This window comes from Hyperolius riggenbachi, chromosome 11 (assembly GCF_040937935.1).
Source record: "Hyperolius riggenbachi isolate aHypRig1 chromosome 11, aHypRig1.pri, whole genome shotgun sequence".
Lineage (NCBI taxonomy): Eukaryota > Metazoa > Chordata > Amphibia > Anura > Hyperoliidae > Hyperolius > Hyperolius riggenbachi.
Window position 1 is genome coordinate 184,202,801 of NC_090656.1, and position 19,129 is coordinate 184,221,929.

The 19,129-nt window shown below is 47.9% G+C and overlaps 1 protein-coding gene across 2 annotated transcripts in view; it reads left to right on the forward strand.

Annotated features, from left to right (window-relative positions):
• LOC137537689 (heat shock factor protein 4-like) overlaps window positions 1-19,129 on the forward strand; it is a 180,870-nt gene that overhangs the window by 95,473 nt on the left and 66,268 nt on the right. For both annotated transcript variants that reach the window (XM_068259620.1, XM_068259619.1), the window contains exon 5: window positions 16,428-16,503. In XM_068259620.1, the coding sequence (XP_068115721.1) occupies window positions 16,428-16,503 (76 nt within the window). The remainder of the gene's footprint in view (window positions 1-16,427; window positions 16,504-19,129) is intronic.

A 19,129-nucleotide genomic window follows, 5' to 3' on the forward strand; every position in this document is an offset into this window, starting at 1 on the left:
ACTCACTCCCTAAAGGGGCTCCCTGGCACTCACTCACTCCCTAAAGGGGCTCCCTGGCACTCACTCCCTAAAGGGGCTCCCTGGCACTCACTCACTCCCTAAAGGGGCTCCCTGGCACTCACTCACTCCCTAAAGGGGCTCCCTGGCACTCACTCACGCCCTAAAGCGGCTCCCCTGGCACTCACTCACTCCCTAAAGGGGCTCCCCCTGGCACTCACTCCCTAAAGGGGCTCCCCCTGGCACTCACTCACTCCCTAAAGGGGCTCCTTTGCACTCACTCCCTAAAGGGGCTCCCCCTGGCACTCACTCACTCACTCCCTAAAGGGGCTCCCTGGCACTCACTCACTCCCTAAAGGGGCTCCCTGGCACTCACTCCCTAAAGGGGCTCCCCCTGGCACTCACTCACTCCCTAAAGGGGCTCCCTGGCACTCACTCACTCCCTAAAGGGGCTCCCTGGCACTCACTCACTCCCTAAAGGGGCTCCCTGGCACTCACTCACTCCCTAAAGGGGCTCCCCCTGGCACTCACTCACTCCCTAAAGGGGCTCCCTGGCACCCACTCACTCCCTAAAGGGGCTCCCCCTGGCACCCACTCACTCCCTAAAGGGGCTCCCCCTGGCACTCACTCACTCCCTAAAGGGGCTCCCTGGCACTCACTCACTCCCTAAAGGGGCTCCCTGGCACTCACTCACTCCCTAAAGGGGCTTCCCCTAGTAGATAAGGAAACAGCCGGCACCATCAGTAGTAAAATTTCTGCTCTTTTATTGCATATGAGACTCCAGCAGTAATAGCAACGTTTCAGGGTAGCAAACCCCTTTGTCAAGCTCACTGGAAATCAAGATACATACTGACAAATAACAGACCTCTTTATATAGTATACATGGTTGGCAGCGACCAATAGAATTCAAAACTATCAGCCCCAATCATAATGGTCCTGCGCTAGTGGACCTGATGGGGAACTTAAATGCAGCTGCCACGATAGGCTGCTTGAATATGGAACCACCCACCTTGTATATTCCCCACTGTCCGGCCAGCCTCCGTCCCCCTTGGTCCGCCGGAACTCACTACAGGTACCGCCCTACACGACCAGCGCTGCCGGCGGATTCCCTATGTGGATACACGCAATGGGCGGAGCTAACGCTCCGTCCCAGCGTGACTCGGCGGACTCTAAGGGGACGCCAGCGGCTAAACAGCCTAAAGGTACTCCCTGTCACTCACTTCCTAAAGGTACTCCCTGTCACTCACTTCCTAAAGGGGCTCCCTGTCACTCACTTCCTAAAGGTACTCCCTGTCACTCACTTCCTAAAGGGGCTCCCTGTCACTCACTTCCTAAAGGGGCTCCCTGTCACTCACTTCCTAAAGGGGCTCCCTGTCACTCACTCACTTCCTAAAGGGGCTCCCTGTCACTCACTCACTTCCTAAAGGGGCTCCCTGTCACTCACTCACTTCCTAAAGGGGCTCCCTGTCACTCACTCACTTCCTAAAGGGGCTCCCTGTCACTCACTCACTTCCTAAAGGGGCTCCCAGTCACTCACTCACTTCCTAAAGGGGCTCCCTGTCACTCACTCACTTCCTAAAGGGGCTCCCTGTCACTCACTTCCTAAAGGGGCTCCCTGTCACTCACTTCCTAAAGGGGCTCCCTGTCACTCACTTCCTAAAGGGGCTCCCTGTCACTCACTGCCTAAAGGGGCTCCCTGTCACTCACTGCCTAAAGGGGCTCCCCCTGGCACTCACTCCCTAAAGGGGCTCCCTGGCACTCACTGACTCACTAAAGGGCCTCCCTGTCACTCACTCACTCACTCCCTAAAGGCCCTTCCTGTCACTCACTCACTCCCTAAAGGGCCTCCCTGTCACTCACTCACTCCCTAAAGGGCTTCCCTGTCACTCACTCATTCACTCCCTAAAGGGCCTCCCTGTCACTCACTCACTCACTCACTCACTCACTCACTCACTCACTCACTCACTCCCTAAAGGTCCTCCCTGTCACTCACTCACTGCCTGAAGGGGCTCCCTGGCACTCACTCACTGCCTGAAGGGGCTCCCTGGCACTCACTCACTGCCTGAAGGGGCTTCCTGGCACTCACTCACTACCTGAAGGGGCTCCCTGGCACTCACTCACGCGTACGTTAAAAAAGGGCGCCGGGAAAAAAGGGCGCAGGGTTTTAAAAGATAATCATGAATAACGTTTAAAAAAAATTGTGTTATATTTCGTTTAAAAATAATGTTTTATAAAGTTATAAATCATTAAATAATGTGTATAAAATCGGCAATTTTAAAAACGTTAATCTTCCCTGTTTAATAATTGAAATTTATAATAACGTTTTATAAAACATTAATAAGAATTTTACTAAAGCTATACCTAACCCTACTCTCACACAGAACCCTCCCTGTACCTATCCCTAACCCCTAGACCCCCCTGTTGGTGCCTAACCCTAAGACCCCCCTGTTGGTGCCTAACCCTAAGACCCCCCTGGTGGTGCCTAAACCTAAGACCCCCCTGTTGGTGCCTAACCCTAAGACCCCCCTGTTGGTGCCTAACCCTAAGACCCCCCTGTTGGTGCCTAAACCTAAGACCCCCCTGTTGGTGCCTAAACCTAAGACCCCCCCTGTGATAAGCATTAATAACGTTTTAAAAAAATATGGTGCGGTTTTTCGTTTAAAAATAATAAAAAAAAAATTGTACGGTTTTTCGTTTAAAAGTAATGTTTTAAAAAATATTGTACTGTTTTTCGTTTAAAAATAATGTTTTAAAAATTATAAATCATTAAATAATGTGTAATCATGAGAAACAGTTATAAAACATTAAAAGTCTCCGGGCGCCGCTTTTAAAACGTTATTTTTCTCCGGCGCCCTTTTTTCCTGTTGGGCGCCGATTTAAACGATATTTATTATGGGAGTGAATGGCGGCGCCCTTTTTGTCCACCTGCCTCATGCGCCCAAATTTCCTGCTTCCCTCACTCACTACCTGAAGGGGCTCCCTGGCACTCACTCACTACCTAAAGGGGCTCCCTGTCACTCACTATCGGGGTCCCTGTCACTCACTACCTAACTGGAGGCGCCTGTCACTCACTAGCTAACCTGGGGGTCCCTGTCACTCACTACCTAACGTGGGGGCTACCATATTAAGGGGGGATTCTGCCTATTTATGTGAAATGCTGTCTATTTATGTTTCCTCATGACTGCTGAATTTGTCTTGTCCACCCGGTCAAACGCTTTTTCAGCGTCAGTAGATAGTAGCATCAACGGAATATTGTTCGACCTGGCCGACTGGACAATACCCAGTGTCTTTTTGGTGTTTTCCCTTCCCTCTCTTTTTGGAATAAATCCCACTTGATCCCAATGGACCAGGTGACCCATCCACTCTGCCAGCCTATTGGCCAGGATCTTAGAAAAGATTTTTAAGTCTAGGTTTAGCAGAGAGATGGGTCTGTAACTGGCACAGGCTGCAGGATCTTTTCCCTGTTTGTGGATCACGGAAATATGGGATTCAAGAGTCTGGATTGGGAAAGATTCGCTCTTATCTGGATCTAGTATATTATTGAAAGCGGTACACATGTGGGGAATCAATAGGTGACTGAATTTCTTGTAGTATTCGATCGGTAGCCCGTCTGGCCCTGGAGCCTTCCCCGTTTTAATTTGGGCGATTACTTGCGCAACTTCTAGGGGGGAAATGTCTTCCTCCATAGCTTGGGCCATCTCAGGTGTCAGCTGTGGCATACCTGCTTCTAAGATGTAATCTTTCATATTTTTGCCTAAGGTCGCACCGCGGATGACTTCTAGATTTGGCTCTAGGTTGTATAGTTTGTGATAGAATTTTTTTAAGGTATCAGCAATGGACTCGCTACGGATATGTTTTTGGTTACGTGAATCTACCACCTGAGGAATGTAGTTTCGTTGCTGCTGCTGCTTTAAGGCCTGCGCTAGTAGCTTTCCGGGTTTATTCCCCGAGCTATAAAATGTCGATTGGCATCGGTGGGCCGCTTTTAGCGTTTTGTCTTTCATTATATTTTTTATTCCTTGCCTGGCTTTTTGTAATTGTTCAAGGGTCTGTGGATCTCTGGAATTCTTATGTTTCTGTTCCAGTGACTGGACTTTGTGAATTAGCTCTGTAAGGTCTTTCTCCCTTTCTTTTTTTAGTCTTGAACCCAATTGGATTAAAAATCCCCTAAGGACGCATTTGTGTGCTTCCCATACTGTGGTGGCTGGGGTATCTCCTGTGGCATTCAGTTGGAAATATGATTCTATTTCAGCCTCTATTTTATTTGCAGTTTGGGTATAAGAGAGCATCGAGGAATTAAGTTTCCAATTGAATGGTAGGCTTGTTTTGTGTGTACAATTAAGGTCCAGTGTTACTGGCGCATGGTCAGAATATGACATGATACCTATCTCTGCCTTGAGAGTTTCTGACAGGAGATTATGGGAGATCAAAATGATATCTATTCTCGAGTAAGAGTCATGTACACTTGAATAGTACGTGTAATCTTTAGTAGTTGGGTGAAGTAATCTCCACACATCTACTAGCTGTCTCTCATGGAGAGCTCGTTTAATTTTGTTTATTTTGGAGAAAGATAGGTATGATTTACCTTGGGAAGAGTCTAACTCTGGATTCAGCGTGATGTTCAGGTCACCTCCTACCACAATATTACCCTCTGCAAAGGTGTCTAAGACATCTAGAAAGTGTATCAAAAAGGACGTTTGATCAAGATTAGGGGCATAGATGGAGCTGATTGTGTACTTGCGCCCTTGTATGAGACCCTTAATTAAGATAAATCTGCCTTGATCGTCCCTTAACACCTCAATATCCTCCATGGGTAGATCCCTACTCAAAAGAATCGCCACTCCCTTTGTTTTTGAGTTGAGTGAGTTGCTCATGTATATATGCGGGAAGCGTTTGTTGGTTAAACGTGGGGCAGTGTCACCTTTAAAATGTGTTTCTTGCAGCAATACTATTGTGGCTCTCTGCTTCCACATATCATTTAATAGGGCCGTCCGTTTTTCGGGTAGGTTAAGCCCCCTGGTGTTGATAGATAAAATCTTTAGTTGTGCCATCCGTTAAACCAGTCGGTGGCACAATAATCTGGAATACACATGGACCCAAAATATAAACAAAAGTCAAACTTATAAACCAAAATCATAACAGGTACCAAAGTAAATAGGTTCTCATACAGTATAGACTTTGGTATAGTACTGTAAAATAGATGAACATAAGCATTCTCAGTCACAAGGACTGCCCTACGTGGGAGAGAAGGAACCATCAGAGGTAAGAGCCCACCCCGAATCCTCCCTCCCCGCTCCATTATAAGTATACATAGATTGCCTAAGTTACACTCCCAGACAGATATCACCATCTCACTTAAACAATAACCATATGGCTGTGTGTGAAAAATATATATTGGTAGCTCTTAATTTGCCCCCTGTCTTGCCCATCATACTTGGTATTATTCCTCAGTCATCCCCTAACTCGAGGGGAATGATCAGTGTTGCACCATTTCTCTAAATATTGCTAAAACTCCTTTGGGTTTCATGTAGCCTAGCTTGCTATATACAGTCAGGGCCGTTTCTTGCCCCGTTCAGCCGGTTCTGCTGAACGGGGCGCCGATGAGTGACAGATTGGGGGGCGCCAGGCCGTCCCTGTGGCCGCCGCCACTGCTCCCCCTCCCTCCCTCCTGGCGCCTCACTCAGACCTCGATCAGGCGGCGACCAATCGTGCGGGCGCTAGGACCCAGCGCCCGCACTATGCGGAAGTGACATCACTTCCGCATATAGAGCGGTTGCGTCCGGCGCCCTGGTCGGGTCGCCGCTGATCCTGAGGTCTGCAAGGTAAGGGGGGAGCGGGAGCGGCGGCTGGGGGCTCCCTGTCACTTACTGCTCAAACGGGCTCCCTGTCACTCACTTCCTAAAGGGGCTCCCTGTCACTCACTTCCTAAAGGTACTCCCTGTCACTCACTTCCTAAAGGGGCTCCCTGTCACTCACTTCCTAAAGGGGCTCCCTGTCACTCACTTCCTAAAGGGGCTCCCTGTCACTCACTTCCTAAAGGTACTCCCTGTCACTCACTTCCTAAAGGGGCTCCCTGTCACTCACTTCCTAAAGGTACTCCCTGTCACTCACTTCCTAAAGGGGCTCCCTGTCACTCACTTCCTAAAGGGGCTCCCTGTCACTCACTTCCTAAAGGGGCTCCCTGTCACTCACTTCCTAAAGGTACTCCCTGTCACTCACTTCCTAAAGGGGCTCCCTGTCACTCACTTCCTAAAGGTACTCCCTGTCACTCACTTCCTAAAGGGGCTCCCTGTCACTCACTTCCTAAAGGGGCTCCCTGTCACTCACTTCCTAAAGGTACTCCCTGTCACTCACTTCCTAAAGGGGCTCCCTGTCACTCACTTCCTAAAGGGGCTCCCTGTCACTCACTCACTTCCTAAAGGGGCTCCCTGTCACTCACTCACTTCCTAAAGGGGCTCCCTGTCACTCACTCACTTCCTAAAGGGGCTCCCTGTCACTCACTCACTTCCTAAAGGGGCTCCCTGTCACTCACTCACTTCCTAAAGGGGCTCCCTGTCACTCACTCACTTCCTAAAGGGGCTCCCAGTCACTCACTCACTTCCTAAAGGGGCTCCCTGTCACTCACTCACTTCCTAAAGGGGCTCCCTGTCACTCACTTCCTAAAGGGGCTCCCTGTCACTCACTTCCTAAAGGGGCTCCCTGTCACTCACTTCCTAAAGGGGCTCCCTGTCACTCACTGCCTAAAGGGGCTCCCTGTCACTCACTGCCTAAAGGGGCTCCCTGTCACTCACTGCCTAAAGGGGCTCCCTGTCACTCACTGCCTAAAGGGGCTCCCTGTCACTCACTGCCTAAAGGGGCTCCCTGTCACTCACTGCCTAAAGGGGCTCCCTGTCACTCACTGCCTAAAGGGGCTCCCTGTCACTCACTGCCTAATGGGGGTCCAGGCTGGCTACATGTACTGGGGAAACTGGCTGTTTGTCATTATGTGCATTTACTGGTGAAAAGCTGTCTCTTATTATGTGCATTTACTGGTGAAAAGCAGTCTCTTATTATGTGCATTTACTGGTAAAAAGCAGTCTCTTATTATGTGCATTTACTGGTGAAAAGCTGTCTCTTATGTGCATTTACTGGTGAAAAGCGGTCTCTTATGTGCATTTACTGGTGAAAAGCGGTCTCTTATTATGTGCATTTACTGGTGAAACGCTGTCTCTTATGTGCATTTAGTGGGGAAATTTTGTCAGTAAAAATAATCTTTTGTCAGTAAATTTTTAGGTATTTGTCAGTAAAAAATAACGTGAAAGGTTGGCAACACTGGCAGGCTGCGCGGCGCAACGGGAAAGATACAGGCAGCCCACCTCACGCTTGGGCTTGGCGGGGGGAGGAGCCGACGACAGCGAGCGAGAGTACGGTGGCCGCAGGCAGCCATAAATACGCAGTGTGTGACTGCGTCGCACTCGCAGAGCCTCTCAACCTGAGTCAGTCCAGAGACTAGCAGACTGCCAGGCAGTCAAAGCCAGCCAGGAGCAAGCCCATGGAAGAGGGGTAGGAATGGGGTACCACATGCATGCGTAAAGAGGTGGAAGGTGTGGGTGTGATTAGGCAGGACATGGGTGTGGTTATGTGGTTGGGCGCGGTTAATTTAACCACTCCCATAGGCGCCAGAGAAAATCTTGCTGCCAGGTGCCAGGCACCCCAGGCTCACCCCTGTGTGCAGCAGCAGTGTGCGGCGGAGCCCAGCCCCAGAAGGTGGAGTCTTTTTGGCCAGTTGGACTCGGGCTCCTCGCTGCCACTGCTGCTAGTGGGTGCCTTGGCCCTTGCTGCCGCTGCCCGCTAGCACCTCCATGGTCCCCTGCCCGGACCCCCACCGTTCCTGGCCCGGCGCCTTCTTCCAGTTCCACCTGCCATGAGATGGACCTCATGGTAAGTAGGCAGTAAGGCAGGCAGTCTATGTACAGCACTGCCTCTCTCTTTCTGATGTGGCTGCTGGGGGAGGGGGGCGCTCTTTTTGCCCTGGGCTGGTGGTCAGAACCCACCATGGTGATGGTCTAACAGTGTGACTCCCTGGCTGGGGGTAGGGGGGCACTCTTTTTGCCCTGGGCTGGTGGTCAGAGTCTGACCACCAACCAGCCCAGGGCAAAAAGAGTACCCCCCTTCCCCAGCCAGGGAGTCACAGTCAGACCATGGTGGGCTCTGACCACCAGCCCAGGGCAAAAAGAGCACCCCCCCTACCACCCACAGCCAGGGAGTCAAAGTCAGACCATGGTGGTCTGACGGTCAAACCACCATGGTCTGACTGTGACTCCCTGGCTAGGGGGGGAGAGGGTCACACTTTTTTTCCCTGGACAGGTGGTCAGACCACCATACTGTGACTCCCTGGCTAGGGGGCGGAGGGGGTCACTCTTTTTTTCCCTGGGCAGGTGGTCAGACGCAGAGTAAAAAAATTAAAAATAAAATAAAAATGGTGAGTTGGTTTCAAGAAGCCTTTTGACATGATTTCACTTAGCAGCTTTGATTGGGGGGGGGGGGGCAATTTTTTGACTCTCGAACTGGGTGAAATTTAGCCTAGAAACTGCCCTGTATACAGTATGTCAATACCGCCGTGTGCCAGTGCCAGCCCCAGGACAGGAGAGCAGCCATTTTACATACTAGGTTGTGCGTTATAGTCTTAAGTGTAAGACTCTTTATAAGACATGTACGTGTTCCTCTTTTCTATGGCAGGTTGTTAGCTAAAGAGATGTCCCTGTCCCAGCAGGGGATTAGAGTAGTGTAATTGCATATTTAAGGTTACAGGAGATACTTTCTATGGGTTTAAGATCTCTTGCTCTCCTGTATCCCAGACGGGCACGGCCCACAACCGAAAGACATACCTTGTACAGATATAAATGAGCATTCTAGCTACATATGCACTGTCTATGGGGGTATCATGCACTAGTGACTCAGGACAGATTTCGAATAGTCTCCAGCTCATGGCACATAATGAAATTAATGCATAGCAATATTAATCCCGGAGTATGTATTGGAAGTCAGGTTGTAGCTCTTGTTGGTCGGTCAAGTCAGACCTCGCATCGTATATGGCGTATATGCGTACTTTGAGGGTCATATTGCCTATGACTTTCTGGGCTATAAAGCTGTCAGCTAGGTCTTCATGCCCGGATATAGATGTGGAAACATTCGGGGACAATCCGTCAGGCAGGCAGGCAAACCCTAGCCCACCCAACCTATGCTAGAGCCCTTCCCCTCGCAGATAACATAAAGCCCCTTAGACTAATCACATAATGAGCTCTTTTGCCAGTATTGATGGCGCGTCTGTTTCCCTCAGATACGCTGCTGAATAGGGGCAGGTCTGTCTACGTAAAACATTCATAAGTCTAACAGTATACTGCCCCTCTCCAGATCAAACAGTACAGGCCTTAGTATATATTGGCGCCTGTTTTAGGCATGGCGTCCAACCAGGGGGATACCGTTTGTCAGCAGTGATATAGGGGTAAAAAGGCTCTCTGGAAAACAACACAGCGATCGTGGTATAATAAAGAAAAACTTATCTGAAATGAGATGGTGACACGGTCATTCAATGTGTTCACTTACATTTCCTCATGCGATCTTCTTCGGTTTTGCCTCTGCTTCTTTGGTCTTTGCGGGAGACCTATGGCTAGCTGCTCCGGGATCCATTCCGGGACCTCCACCTCTGGTATATCTAGGGAGCGAAACAGGTCCGGCAGTTCTGCAGGACTTTTCAGGGTGAAGGATTTGTCTCCCTTCGTAATGATGACCTGAAAGGGGAAGCCCCATCTGTAAGATGCCTCATTTTCCTGCAGTATTTTCAGGAGTGGCTGCAGCGCTTTGCGTTGAGCGAGGGTGCTTGGAGCCAGATCTTGAAAGAAGGTAAGTGGGTGTCCGTCGTGGTGGATCTCCACGCGGTTTCTCGTTGCCTTCATTATACACTCCTTTACTCCAAAATAATGCAACCTACAGATGACATCTCGAGGCGGGTCGCCTTCCTTCGGCATGGCTTTTAGAGAGCGATGAATTCTGTCTACCTCCATAGCTTCCTCCGCTCTGTTTCCCAGGAGGCCGTTAAAAATGCCGGTAACTGTAGGAAGTAGTTGTTGTGAGGTTATTATAGACTCTGGCAGACCACGCAGGCGAATGTTGTTACGCCTGCTTCGGTTTTGTAGGTCTTCTAAGCCCGTCCGCAGATGCGTGTTCAGTGCTTGTTGCTTAGTATGAGCTGCCTGTAATTTTGCCATGTCTGCTCTTACGGTCGCCATGTCTGATTCTAAAGTCACCAGCCTGTTGTCTTGTGCCGTAACCTCCGCCCTAAGTATCTGCAAGTCTGCCCTTGTAGCAGTTGTTATCTTTTCAGCAAGATCTGACAGGTCGCTCTTTGTGGGCAAGCTGTGGAGATAATCTCTAATTTCATTTAGAGAGCGGGCTGTCGCTTCCTGCATTGTATTCTCCGAGGCCTTCTCACTAGTGGCAGACGGAGCGGCGGCAGCCATCTTAGGTTGAGCTTTCTCCGTGGATCTGAGGTATTTGGTAACTGATTGTTGTCCCGTGGAGTTTTGTTTTTGGTCTCCTGTTTGCGTAGTCTTCCTCCTGGAGGCAGTAGCCATACTCTGGTGTATTTTCGCCGGGGAATCTTATGTTTTCTGGGGTGTAATGTGATGTAGAGCAGGGAGCTCAGCTCCGGCACCTCTTCACCCGTTCATGGCTGACTCTGCCCCCCCTCCATTATAGTTTAGAGAGGTATATGGCTCCAGTATAGATTAGATAGGTATACAGTATGCCCCCCAGTATAGGTTAGATAGGTATATGCCCCAGTATAGATTAGCTAGGTATATGCCCCAGTATAGATTCGATAGCTATATGCCTCCAGTATAGGTTAGATAGGTGTATGGCTCCAGTATAGGTTAGATAGGTATATGGCTCCAGTATAGGTTAGATAGGTATATACCCCCCAGTATAGATTAGATAGGTATATGTCCCCCAGTATAGGTTAGATAGGTATATGCCCCCCAGTATAGATTAGACAGGTACATGCCCCCCAGTATAGATTAGATAGGTATATGCCCCCAGTATAGATTAGATAGGTATATGCCCCTCAGTATAGCTTAGATAGGTATATGCCCCAGTATAGGTTAGATAGGTATATTCCCCAGTAAAGGTTAGATAGGTATATGCCCCAGTATAGGTTAGGTATATGCCCCAGTATAGGTTAGATAGGTATATGCCCCAGTATAGCTTAGATAGGTATATGCCCCCAGTATAGCTTAGATAGGTATATGCCCCCAGTATAGCTTAGATAGGTATATGCCCCCAGTATAGCTTAGATAGGTATATGCCCCCAGTATAGCTTAGATAGGTATATGCCCCAGTATAGATTAGATAGGTATATGCCCCCCAGTATAGATTAGATAGGTATATGCCCCCCAGTATAGATTAGATAGGTATATGCCCCCAGTGTAGATTAGATAGGTACATGCCCCCCAGTATAGATTAGATAGGTATATGCCCCAGTATAGATTAGATAGGTATATGCCCCTCAGTATAGCTTAGATAGGTATATGCCCCAGTATAGGTTAGATAGGTATATTCCCCAGTATAGGTTAGATAGGTATATGCCCCAGTATAGGTTAGGTATATTCCCCCAGTATAGGTTAGATAGGTATATGCCCCCAGTATAGCTTAGATAGGAACATGCCCCAGTATAGGTTAGATAGGTCTATGCCCCGGAATATGTTGGATAGGTAGGCGGGGGGGGGGAGCGGGGAGAGAGGAGATTCCACTTACCTGCCTTCATCCTGCACGCAGCTTCCATCTTCTGCTTGTCCCGGCGCGCGTCGCATCGGTAAGAGCTCCCCCTGTGATAACATGCGGTACGTCATCACAGGGGGCGCTGTTACCATAGCGACAGACGCCGGGACAGGAAGTACATGGAAGCCGTGCAGGATCCAGGCACCGTAAGTGTCTTCTCTCCCCGCAGCTCTGCCCGCCGCCAGCAGCAACCAACCCGAGGCCCGCCGCAGCGCCACACACATATCCTTCTGATCGCGGGGGGTGTTCCAGACACCCGGAATACCCCCTTCGGTGCGCCAGTGCCCCCCAGGTTTATTTTGCCCTGGGGCCCCATTGTTGCTTAAACCGGCCCTGAAGCCGCAAGTACATTTTTTTCATGTTGTTATTATGGAGTGTTGTGTGCAGAATTCTGAGGGAAAAAAATAAACTTACGGTAATCCATTTTGGAATAAAGTTGTAACCTAACAAAATGTGGAAAAAGTGATGCGCTGTGAATACTACCTAGATGCACTGTAGATCATTTTCACTTCCTCTCCAGCATACAAGTGCCATCCAGCCAACCAATCACCATGCGTCTTCCATTTCTGTCCTGTGTCCTGTGATGGAGGCTGGGGGGTGGGGTGACTGACAGATCGGGGGGGGGGGGGGGGGGCAGCACAATGTAGTTATGCTCCTAAAACTGTGAGAAGATATTCCAGTAAGACCCAGTGTACACTGCTCAAAAAATAAAGGGAACACTTAAACAACACTATGTAACTCCAAGTCAATCACACTTCTGTGAAATCATAATGTCTACTTAGGGTAGCAACACTGATTGACAATACATTTCACATGCTGTTGTGCAAATGGAATAGACAACAGGTGGAAATTATAGGCAATTAGCAAGACATCCCCAATCAAGAAATGGCTATACAGGTGGTCACCACAGACCACTTCTCAGTTCCTATGCTTTCTGGCTGATGTTTTGGTCACCTTTGAATGCTGGTAGTGCTTTCACTCTAGTGGTAGCATGAGACAGAGTCTACAACCCACACAAGTGGCTTAAGGCACATCAATGCGAGCTGTGGCAAGAAGGTTTGTTGGGTCTGTCAGAGTATTGTCCAGAGCATGAAGGCGCTACCAGGAGACAGGCTAGTACATCAGGAGATGTGGAGGAGTCCGTAGGAGGGCAACAACCCAGCAGTAGGACTGCTATCGTCACCTCTGTGCAAGGAGGAACAGGAGGAGCACTGCCAGAGCCCTGCAAAATGACCTCCAGTGGGCCACAAATGTGCAATGCATGTCTTCTCAAACGGTCAGAAACAGACTCCATGAGGGAGGTATGAGGGCCCAACATCCACAGGTGTTGGTTGTGCTTACAGCCCAGCACCGTGCAGGAGTTTGGCATTTGCCAGAGAACACCAAGATTGGCAAATTCACCACTGGCACCATGTGTTCTTTACAGATAAAAGCAGGTTCACACTGAGCACCTGTGACAGATGTGAAAGAGTCTGGAGACACCATGGAAAACGTTCTGCTGCTTGCAGCATCGTTCAGCATGACCGGTTTGTCAGTGGGTCATTAATGAAGTGGCGTGGCATTTCTTTGGGGAGCCGCACAGCCCTCCATGTGCTCGCAAGAGGTAGCCTGACTGTCACTAGGTACCAAGATGAGATCCTCAGAACCCTTGTGAGACCATATGTGGATACAGTTGGCCCTGGGTTCCTCCTAATGCAAGACAATGCTAGATCTCATGTGGCTGGAGTGTGTCTGCAGTTCCTGCATTGATGCTATGGACTGGCCCGGCCGTTCCACAGACCCTTCCCCAGACTTGGCATGTTGCACCACAGACTGTCCAGGAGTTGGTGGATGCTTTAGTCCAGGTCTAGGAGGAGATCCCTCAAGAGGTTATTCGCCACCTCATCAGGAGCATGCCCAGGCATGTAGTGAGGTCATAAAGGCACGTGGAGGCCACACATAGTGCTGAGCCAGATCTCCATGGGTTGATAAATTTTATTTCCATTGATAATTTTTGTGTGATTTTGTTATCAGCACATTCAACTATGTAAAGACGTAAAGTATTTAAAAATAATATTTAATACATTCAGATCTAGGATCGATGTCTTAATTTTGTGTTATCTTCATTTTTTTCAGCAATGATTTATCTTGTGTAAGGGGCCCATGAAGCATGCCTAGCGCAGGGCCCAAAACATTTTCATTGATAATGCTGGCAGCCCCGCCTCAAGTCCTCTATGCAGGATTTGCAGTGGCTCTCTTGGCACACAGGACAGGATTTGGTGCATAGCAACGGTACATATGGACACCTTTTACCACTGGAAGATAATCCACGCTGCTTTATAAATTAAGAAAACCGTGGCACACTAAAACTGAGCCGCTCTGCTACTTTTATCATTTGAAAAGCTCGGCTTTGTTGCCAAATATTTTTTTCCTGTGAGCAAATCAATTAAGCATGCAGACCTTCTCGCTACTAAAATAAATAAAGCTTGTTTGACGTAGGTTATTTATACTTTATAACTTTGCCAGATGTAACACAGCTTTAGGAAAATATTTACATTCTGCAGCTTCCTCCTCTCTGCCCTCAAGGCAAAACCAGTGTGATCTAAGTTATTCATCCTTGTATTATACCAGTGATTATAATTCCATGACAATGATTCAAAGAGTTTAGAAGTGGCTCTTGTGCAGTAAAATGACACTGAACCGAAAATAAACTTAAAGAGAATCTGTACTCTAATATTCTTACAATAAAAAGCATACCATTCTATTCCTTATTTTCTCCTGTGCCCCTCTGTGCTGTTTCTGCCACTCCCTGCTGCAATCCTGGCTTGTAATGAACAGTTTTAGGCAGTGTTTACAAACAAAAGACTGGCTTCTAACCACAGTATCATAGGCTGAGAACTAGTTTACTGTGTGACTCATGCAGAGCTTGGAGGGGGTGTGTAAAGCTTCTGCCAATGACAAGCAGTGCTGCACATTCCACACATTCCAGCCTTAGCCCGACAGACAAGACATAGGAAAGGAGATAAGATTTATAACAGAGACAGTGCAAGTAGGAAAGGCTGCAGTAAGACAGGCCACATTGGAGCAGGCATAGGAACTTATAGGATAGAAGAAATAAGGCTTAACATTTTGTTACAGAGTCTCTTTAAAGGGACTCCGAGCTCATCTAAAAAATAAAAGTTGTACTCACCCGGGGCTTTTTCCAGCCCAGTGCGGCCGGCGTGGCAGCACCGCGCATGCGCGCTTTAATCGCGCATGCGCGGTACTTTCACGCCGGCCGCCGTGATGACGCGAGGCGGCCGACGTGTGACGTCAGCCCCGTCATACACGGAAGAAGCAGCCCGACACTCAGCCGAGTGTCGCCCGGGCTGCGGCCTGTCAGCCATTCCGGAGCGGGGAGTAGGAGAGGAGCCAGGACACCGTCGTGGGACCTCCCGACCAGCACTGGGCTGGAAAAAGCCCCGGGTGAGTACAACTTTTATTTTTTAGATGAGCTCGGAGTCCCTTTAAGAGATAATGAATTGTATGTGTAGTATGGATAATAATGGAACGTTAGTAGCAAAGAGAAGTCTTATGTTTTTATTTTCAGTTATATAGCTTTATATATAACATTGCATCATTCTGTCATTTTTACAGTTTAGAAACCGTATAAAACAGAGCAAAGCTAATGAACTTTCCTGCAGTAAAACCGTATCTCAAGCTATCTCTCGTGGTTTCTTAGCTGTTTAAGCTCTTCAGAAAACAGAACCGAGGGCTGGTGCACACCAGAGCGGTTATGGAGCGTTTTTTAAAACACTTGCTGGGTGAAACTACTTGGCTAATGAAAGTGAATGGGATGGTGCACACCAGAGCGGTTCGTTTTTCCCCCAAACGCAAACTCAGGGGCTGCAGCATTTTTTAGATTTCTGAGGCGTTTCTGCCTCAATGTTAAAGTTTCAGAAAGTGGAAAACTGCTCTGAAAAATGCTAGATCAGAGCGGTTTTCCAGGTGTTTTTGTTACAGAAGCTGTTCAGTTACAGCTTTTACTGTAACAATATTTGTAATCTGCTACACAAAATGCTCCAAAAAACACTAGGCATGTTTAGAAAACCTCTCTAAACGGTACATAAGGACACCTTTTACCACTGGAAGATAATCCACGCTGCTTTATAAATTAAGAAAACAGTGGCACTTAAGCCAGGAATAAAAAATCAGATTTACTTGCCTGGGGCTTCTACCAGCCCCCTGCATCCGTCTTGTGCCCTGGCAGTCACTCACGGAGCCTCCGGTCCCCCGCCGCCAGCTAGTTTTGTTTTTGCTGACAGGGACTGGGAGTCGGCAGGCTTTCTGCACCTGTGCACGCCTGGCCACGCGTATCCTTCTTCATGTTCCTGTCTGCAATAGTGTCCTACACAGGCACATGACGCTATTGCAGATAGGAATGTGAAGAAAAATACGCGTGGCCGGGCCTGTCAGCGAATACAAAACTAGCTGTTGGCGGGGGACCGGAGGATCCGTGAGTGACTGCCAGGGCACAGAACGGATGCAGGGGGCTGGTAGAAGGGGCAAGTAAAACTGAATTTTTATTCCTGGCTGAAGTGTCCCTTTGAGTCATGATGTGGGCTAAGCCTTGGTCTTTTTCTCTTTTCTTTTGCCAGGCAGAATGAGGTACTGTGGCGTGAGGTAGTCTCTCTCAGACAGAATCACTCTCAGCAGCAGAAGATTATCAACAAGGTCAGTTACTGTTTATTATCTTTATGGAAGTGGACTAAAGAACTTTTAGAATTTCTGACGAGTTAAGTGTCTCCTGTCCTTATGACAGATTTATACAAGGTGGTGCTCTAAAGACTGGCCCGGCTGCCTGCCACAAGCATGAGTATACAAGCAGACATATGGGTAACACTCTCATATGGCAGCAAATGCAGGCAACACAGGCTTCAATAAAGCCAGAGAGGGGTAAGAGGCACATGGGAACCGTTGTTTTGTGCGCCACCTTGTATGTTGGAACCAATCAAATTCTTCCTTTAATTTGCTAACAAGCATTAGAAAAATGATTGTTGATTAGGTTACCATGAGCAATAATATTTTTTACTCCTCGTTCTCACTGTGGGTGTATGCAAGAAACTGCGGTAAGCAGAATTGCATGTGTAAAGTCTTAAGGCACAATGGGCCTGAACCAATTCATGTTTTCTTTTAATTTTTCTCCAAGGTGATATTTTCATGTCTTATTTATTAAATGCCTTTTAAGCCACCATCAAGCAAGAAAATATTCAGAATAATTTTGGCAGTACTTTTGTCATCTACTTTTTAGTACTTTTTTAATTACAGAATGCTGAAAAGTTATTTTAAATAAGAGATAAAAAATGATCTCCTAGAAGAAAACATAGGAGAAAAGGTGAATTGGTTCCGGCCGGAAGAAAACAATACATTATATACAATGGGCCCGATCCAATTCATAATTTTCTCCACAGAGATAATGTTTAATCTTCTGTTAAACCATTTATGCCGCCTGGACGTGATTGTCATGTCTAGGCAGCTGCTGTAGAGCTGGTGCGCGCTTCTGCATGCTCCAGCGCTCACGTGTGCTCACGCGTGCCCATGCCGCCCCCCAGTAGCCCAAAGATCAATGAATGGGAACATAGTTCCCTTTTGTTGATCTAAGTCCCCGGCAGAAAAAACGATGGCTTCTCATCAGAAGCTGCAGTCTTTCTGACAAAAAAAAGTTTCCCATCTTCTATATGCGAGCACTTCCAGGGCTAAAAAAAAAAAAAAAATCTCACTGTGGCCATCTTGTGGCCAAATAGTAAAACTACATCTACATACATTTTTTAATAAAATAAACCCACATTATTACATTAAAAATTAACTGTTTACTCCCCACACCAAAAATTACCCAAATAAATTTTTTAATGAAAAAAAAATTACAATAATAAAAACCCCAAAACATAAATGGTTACCTAAGGGTCTGAACTTTTTTAATATGCATGTGAAGAGGGTATATTGCAAACATTTTTTAAATTATAAGTGTGAGAACGCGAAAAAGCCGCCGCGTGTACTGACAGCAAGGTGGCTTATTCCACGTCCAACGCGGCGGTCTGCACGCGGAAGCGTGCATCTAGTGACATGGCAGAACGCGGAAAAGCCGCCACATGTACGGACAGCAAGGCGGCTTGTTCCGCGTCCAGCGCGGCGGTTTGCACGCAGCAGCGTGCAGCTAGTGTGGCTGAGCCTGTTAGTTCACACAGGTTTAGGAATACGCGCGCGCGTGCTGAAAGGCAGAACTTTTATGATGGCCAAGGAGGAATCAGCTGACCAGGCCGGTCAGCTGATCTCAGAGCTGGTAACCATTGGTTGATCACTTCAGGGTGGCGCCAGAGAGCAATGCGCTATATATAGATACTGCTGGCCACTCTCAAGTTGTCTGCCGTTGCGATCACTACGTGGAAGCACTCAGACCTTAGTCAGATCCAACAGTGTGTTTGAACCAGGAGGACCTGGGAATTCACACTGAGCCAGATTACTTGTGTTATTACTCTTTTATGCTTCAGACTAGTTCCAGGGTGTAGAGACCACGGACCTCACACCCAAGACTAGGGAACTTGCATTATCATTCTGTTATGCTTCAGACTAGTTCCAGGGTTTAGAGACCACGGACCTCACACCCAAGACTAGGGAACTTGCATTATCATTCTGTTATACATCAGACTAGTTCCAGGGTGTAGAGACCACGGATCTCACACCCAAGACTAGGCATTTGTTTGTTATTTGTTATGACCTATTGCTTTCCTGACTATCCCTCTGCTTTCTGATTCGGTACCACGCATATCTGATATCACGTTGCCAAACCCTGCCTGACTTGGATACCGAATCAGCCTTCTGTCTTTGTACTTTATCTGTCTGTGTGTTGCCGACCTGCCTTGCCTGACCTCGAGAGCTATCTCTCTCCACTTAAGAGATAGTCTCCAAGATCAGTCAGTGACATCCACCTTCAGGTGTCACTCACACTCTGGTCCTTCCTACCTGCAGCCTGACTCCACCCCTTGGAGAGTCTCAGGCTGCTGGAAGGTTTCTGTACCCTCCATAGCAGTATCTTCTGTGCTTAGGGTCACCAGTTCATCAGGTGGGTTGCTCAAAGTCATACTGTTACACCAAACACTCACCATATATATATATCTAGAGGTGTCCAGAGGTTAGTGCTATATCTGTATTATTGGTGATTCTGCAGATCATCCATAATCAGGTATATATCTGTATTCTTGGTGATACTGCAGATCACCAATAATCATACTCTCTCTGTGTGTTGACACCAATCGTTACAATAAGCTTGTGAATTGGCCCAGTGCATTATGCTCTACTTATG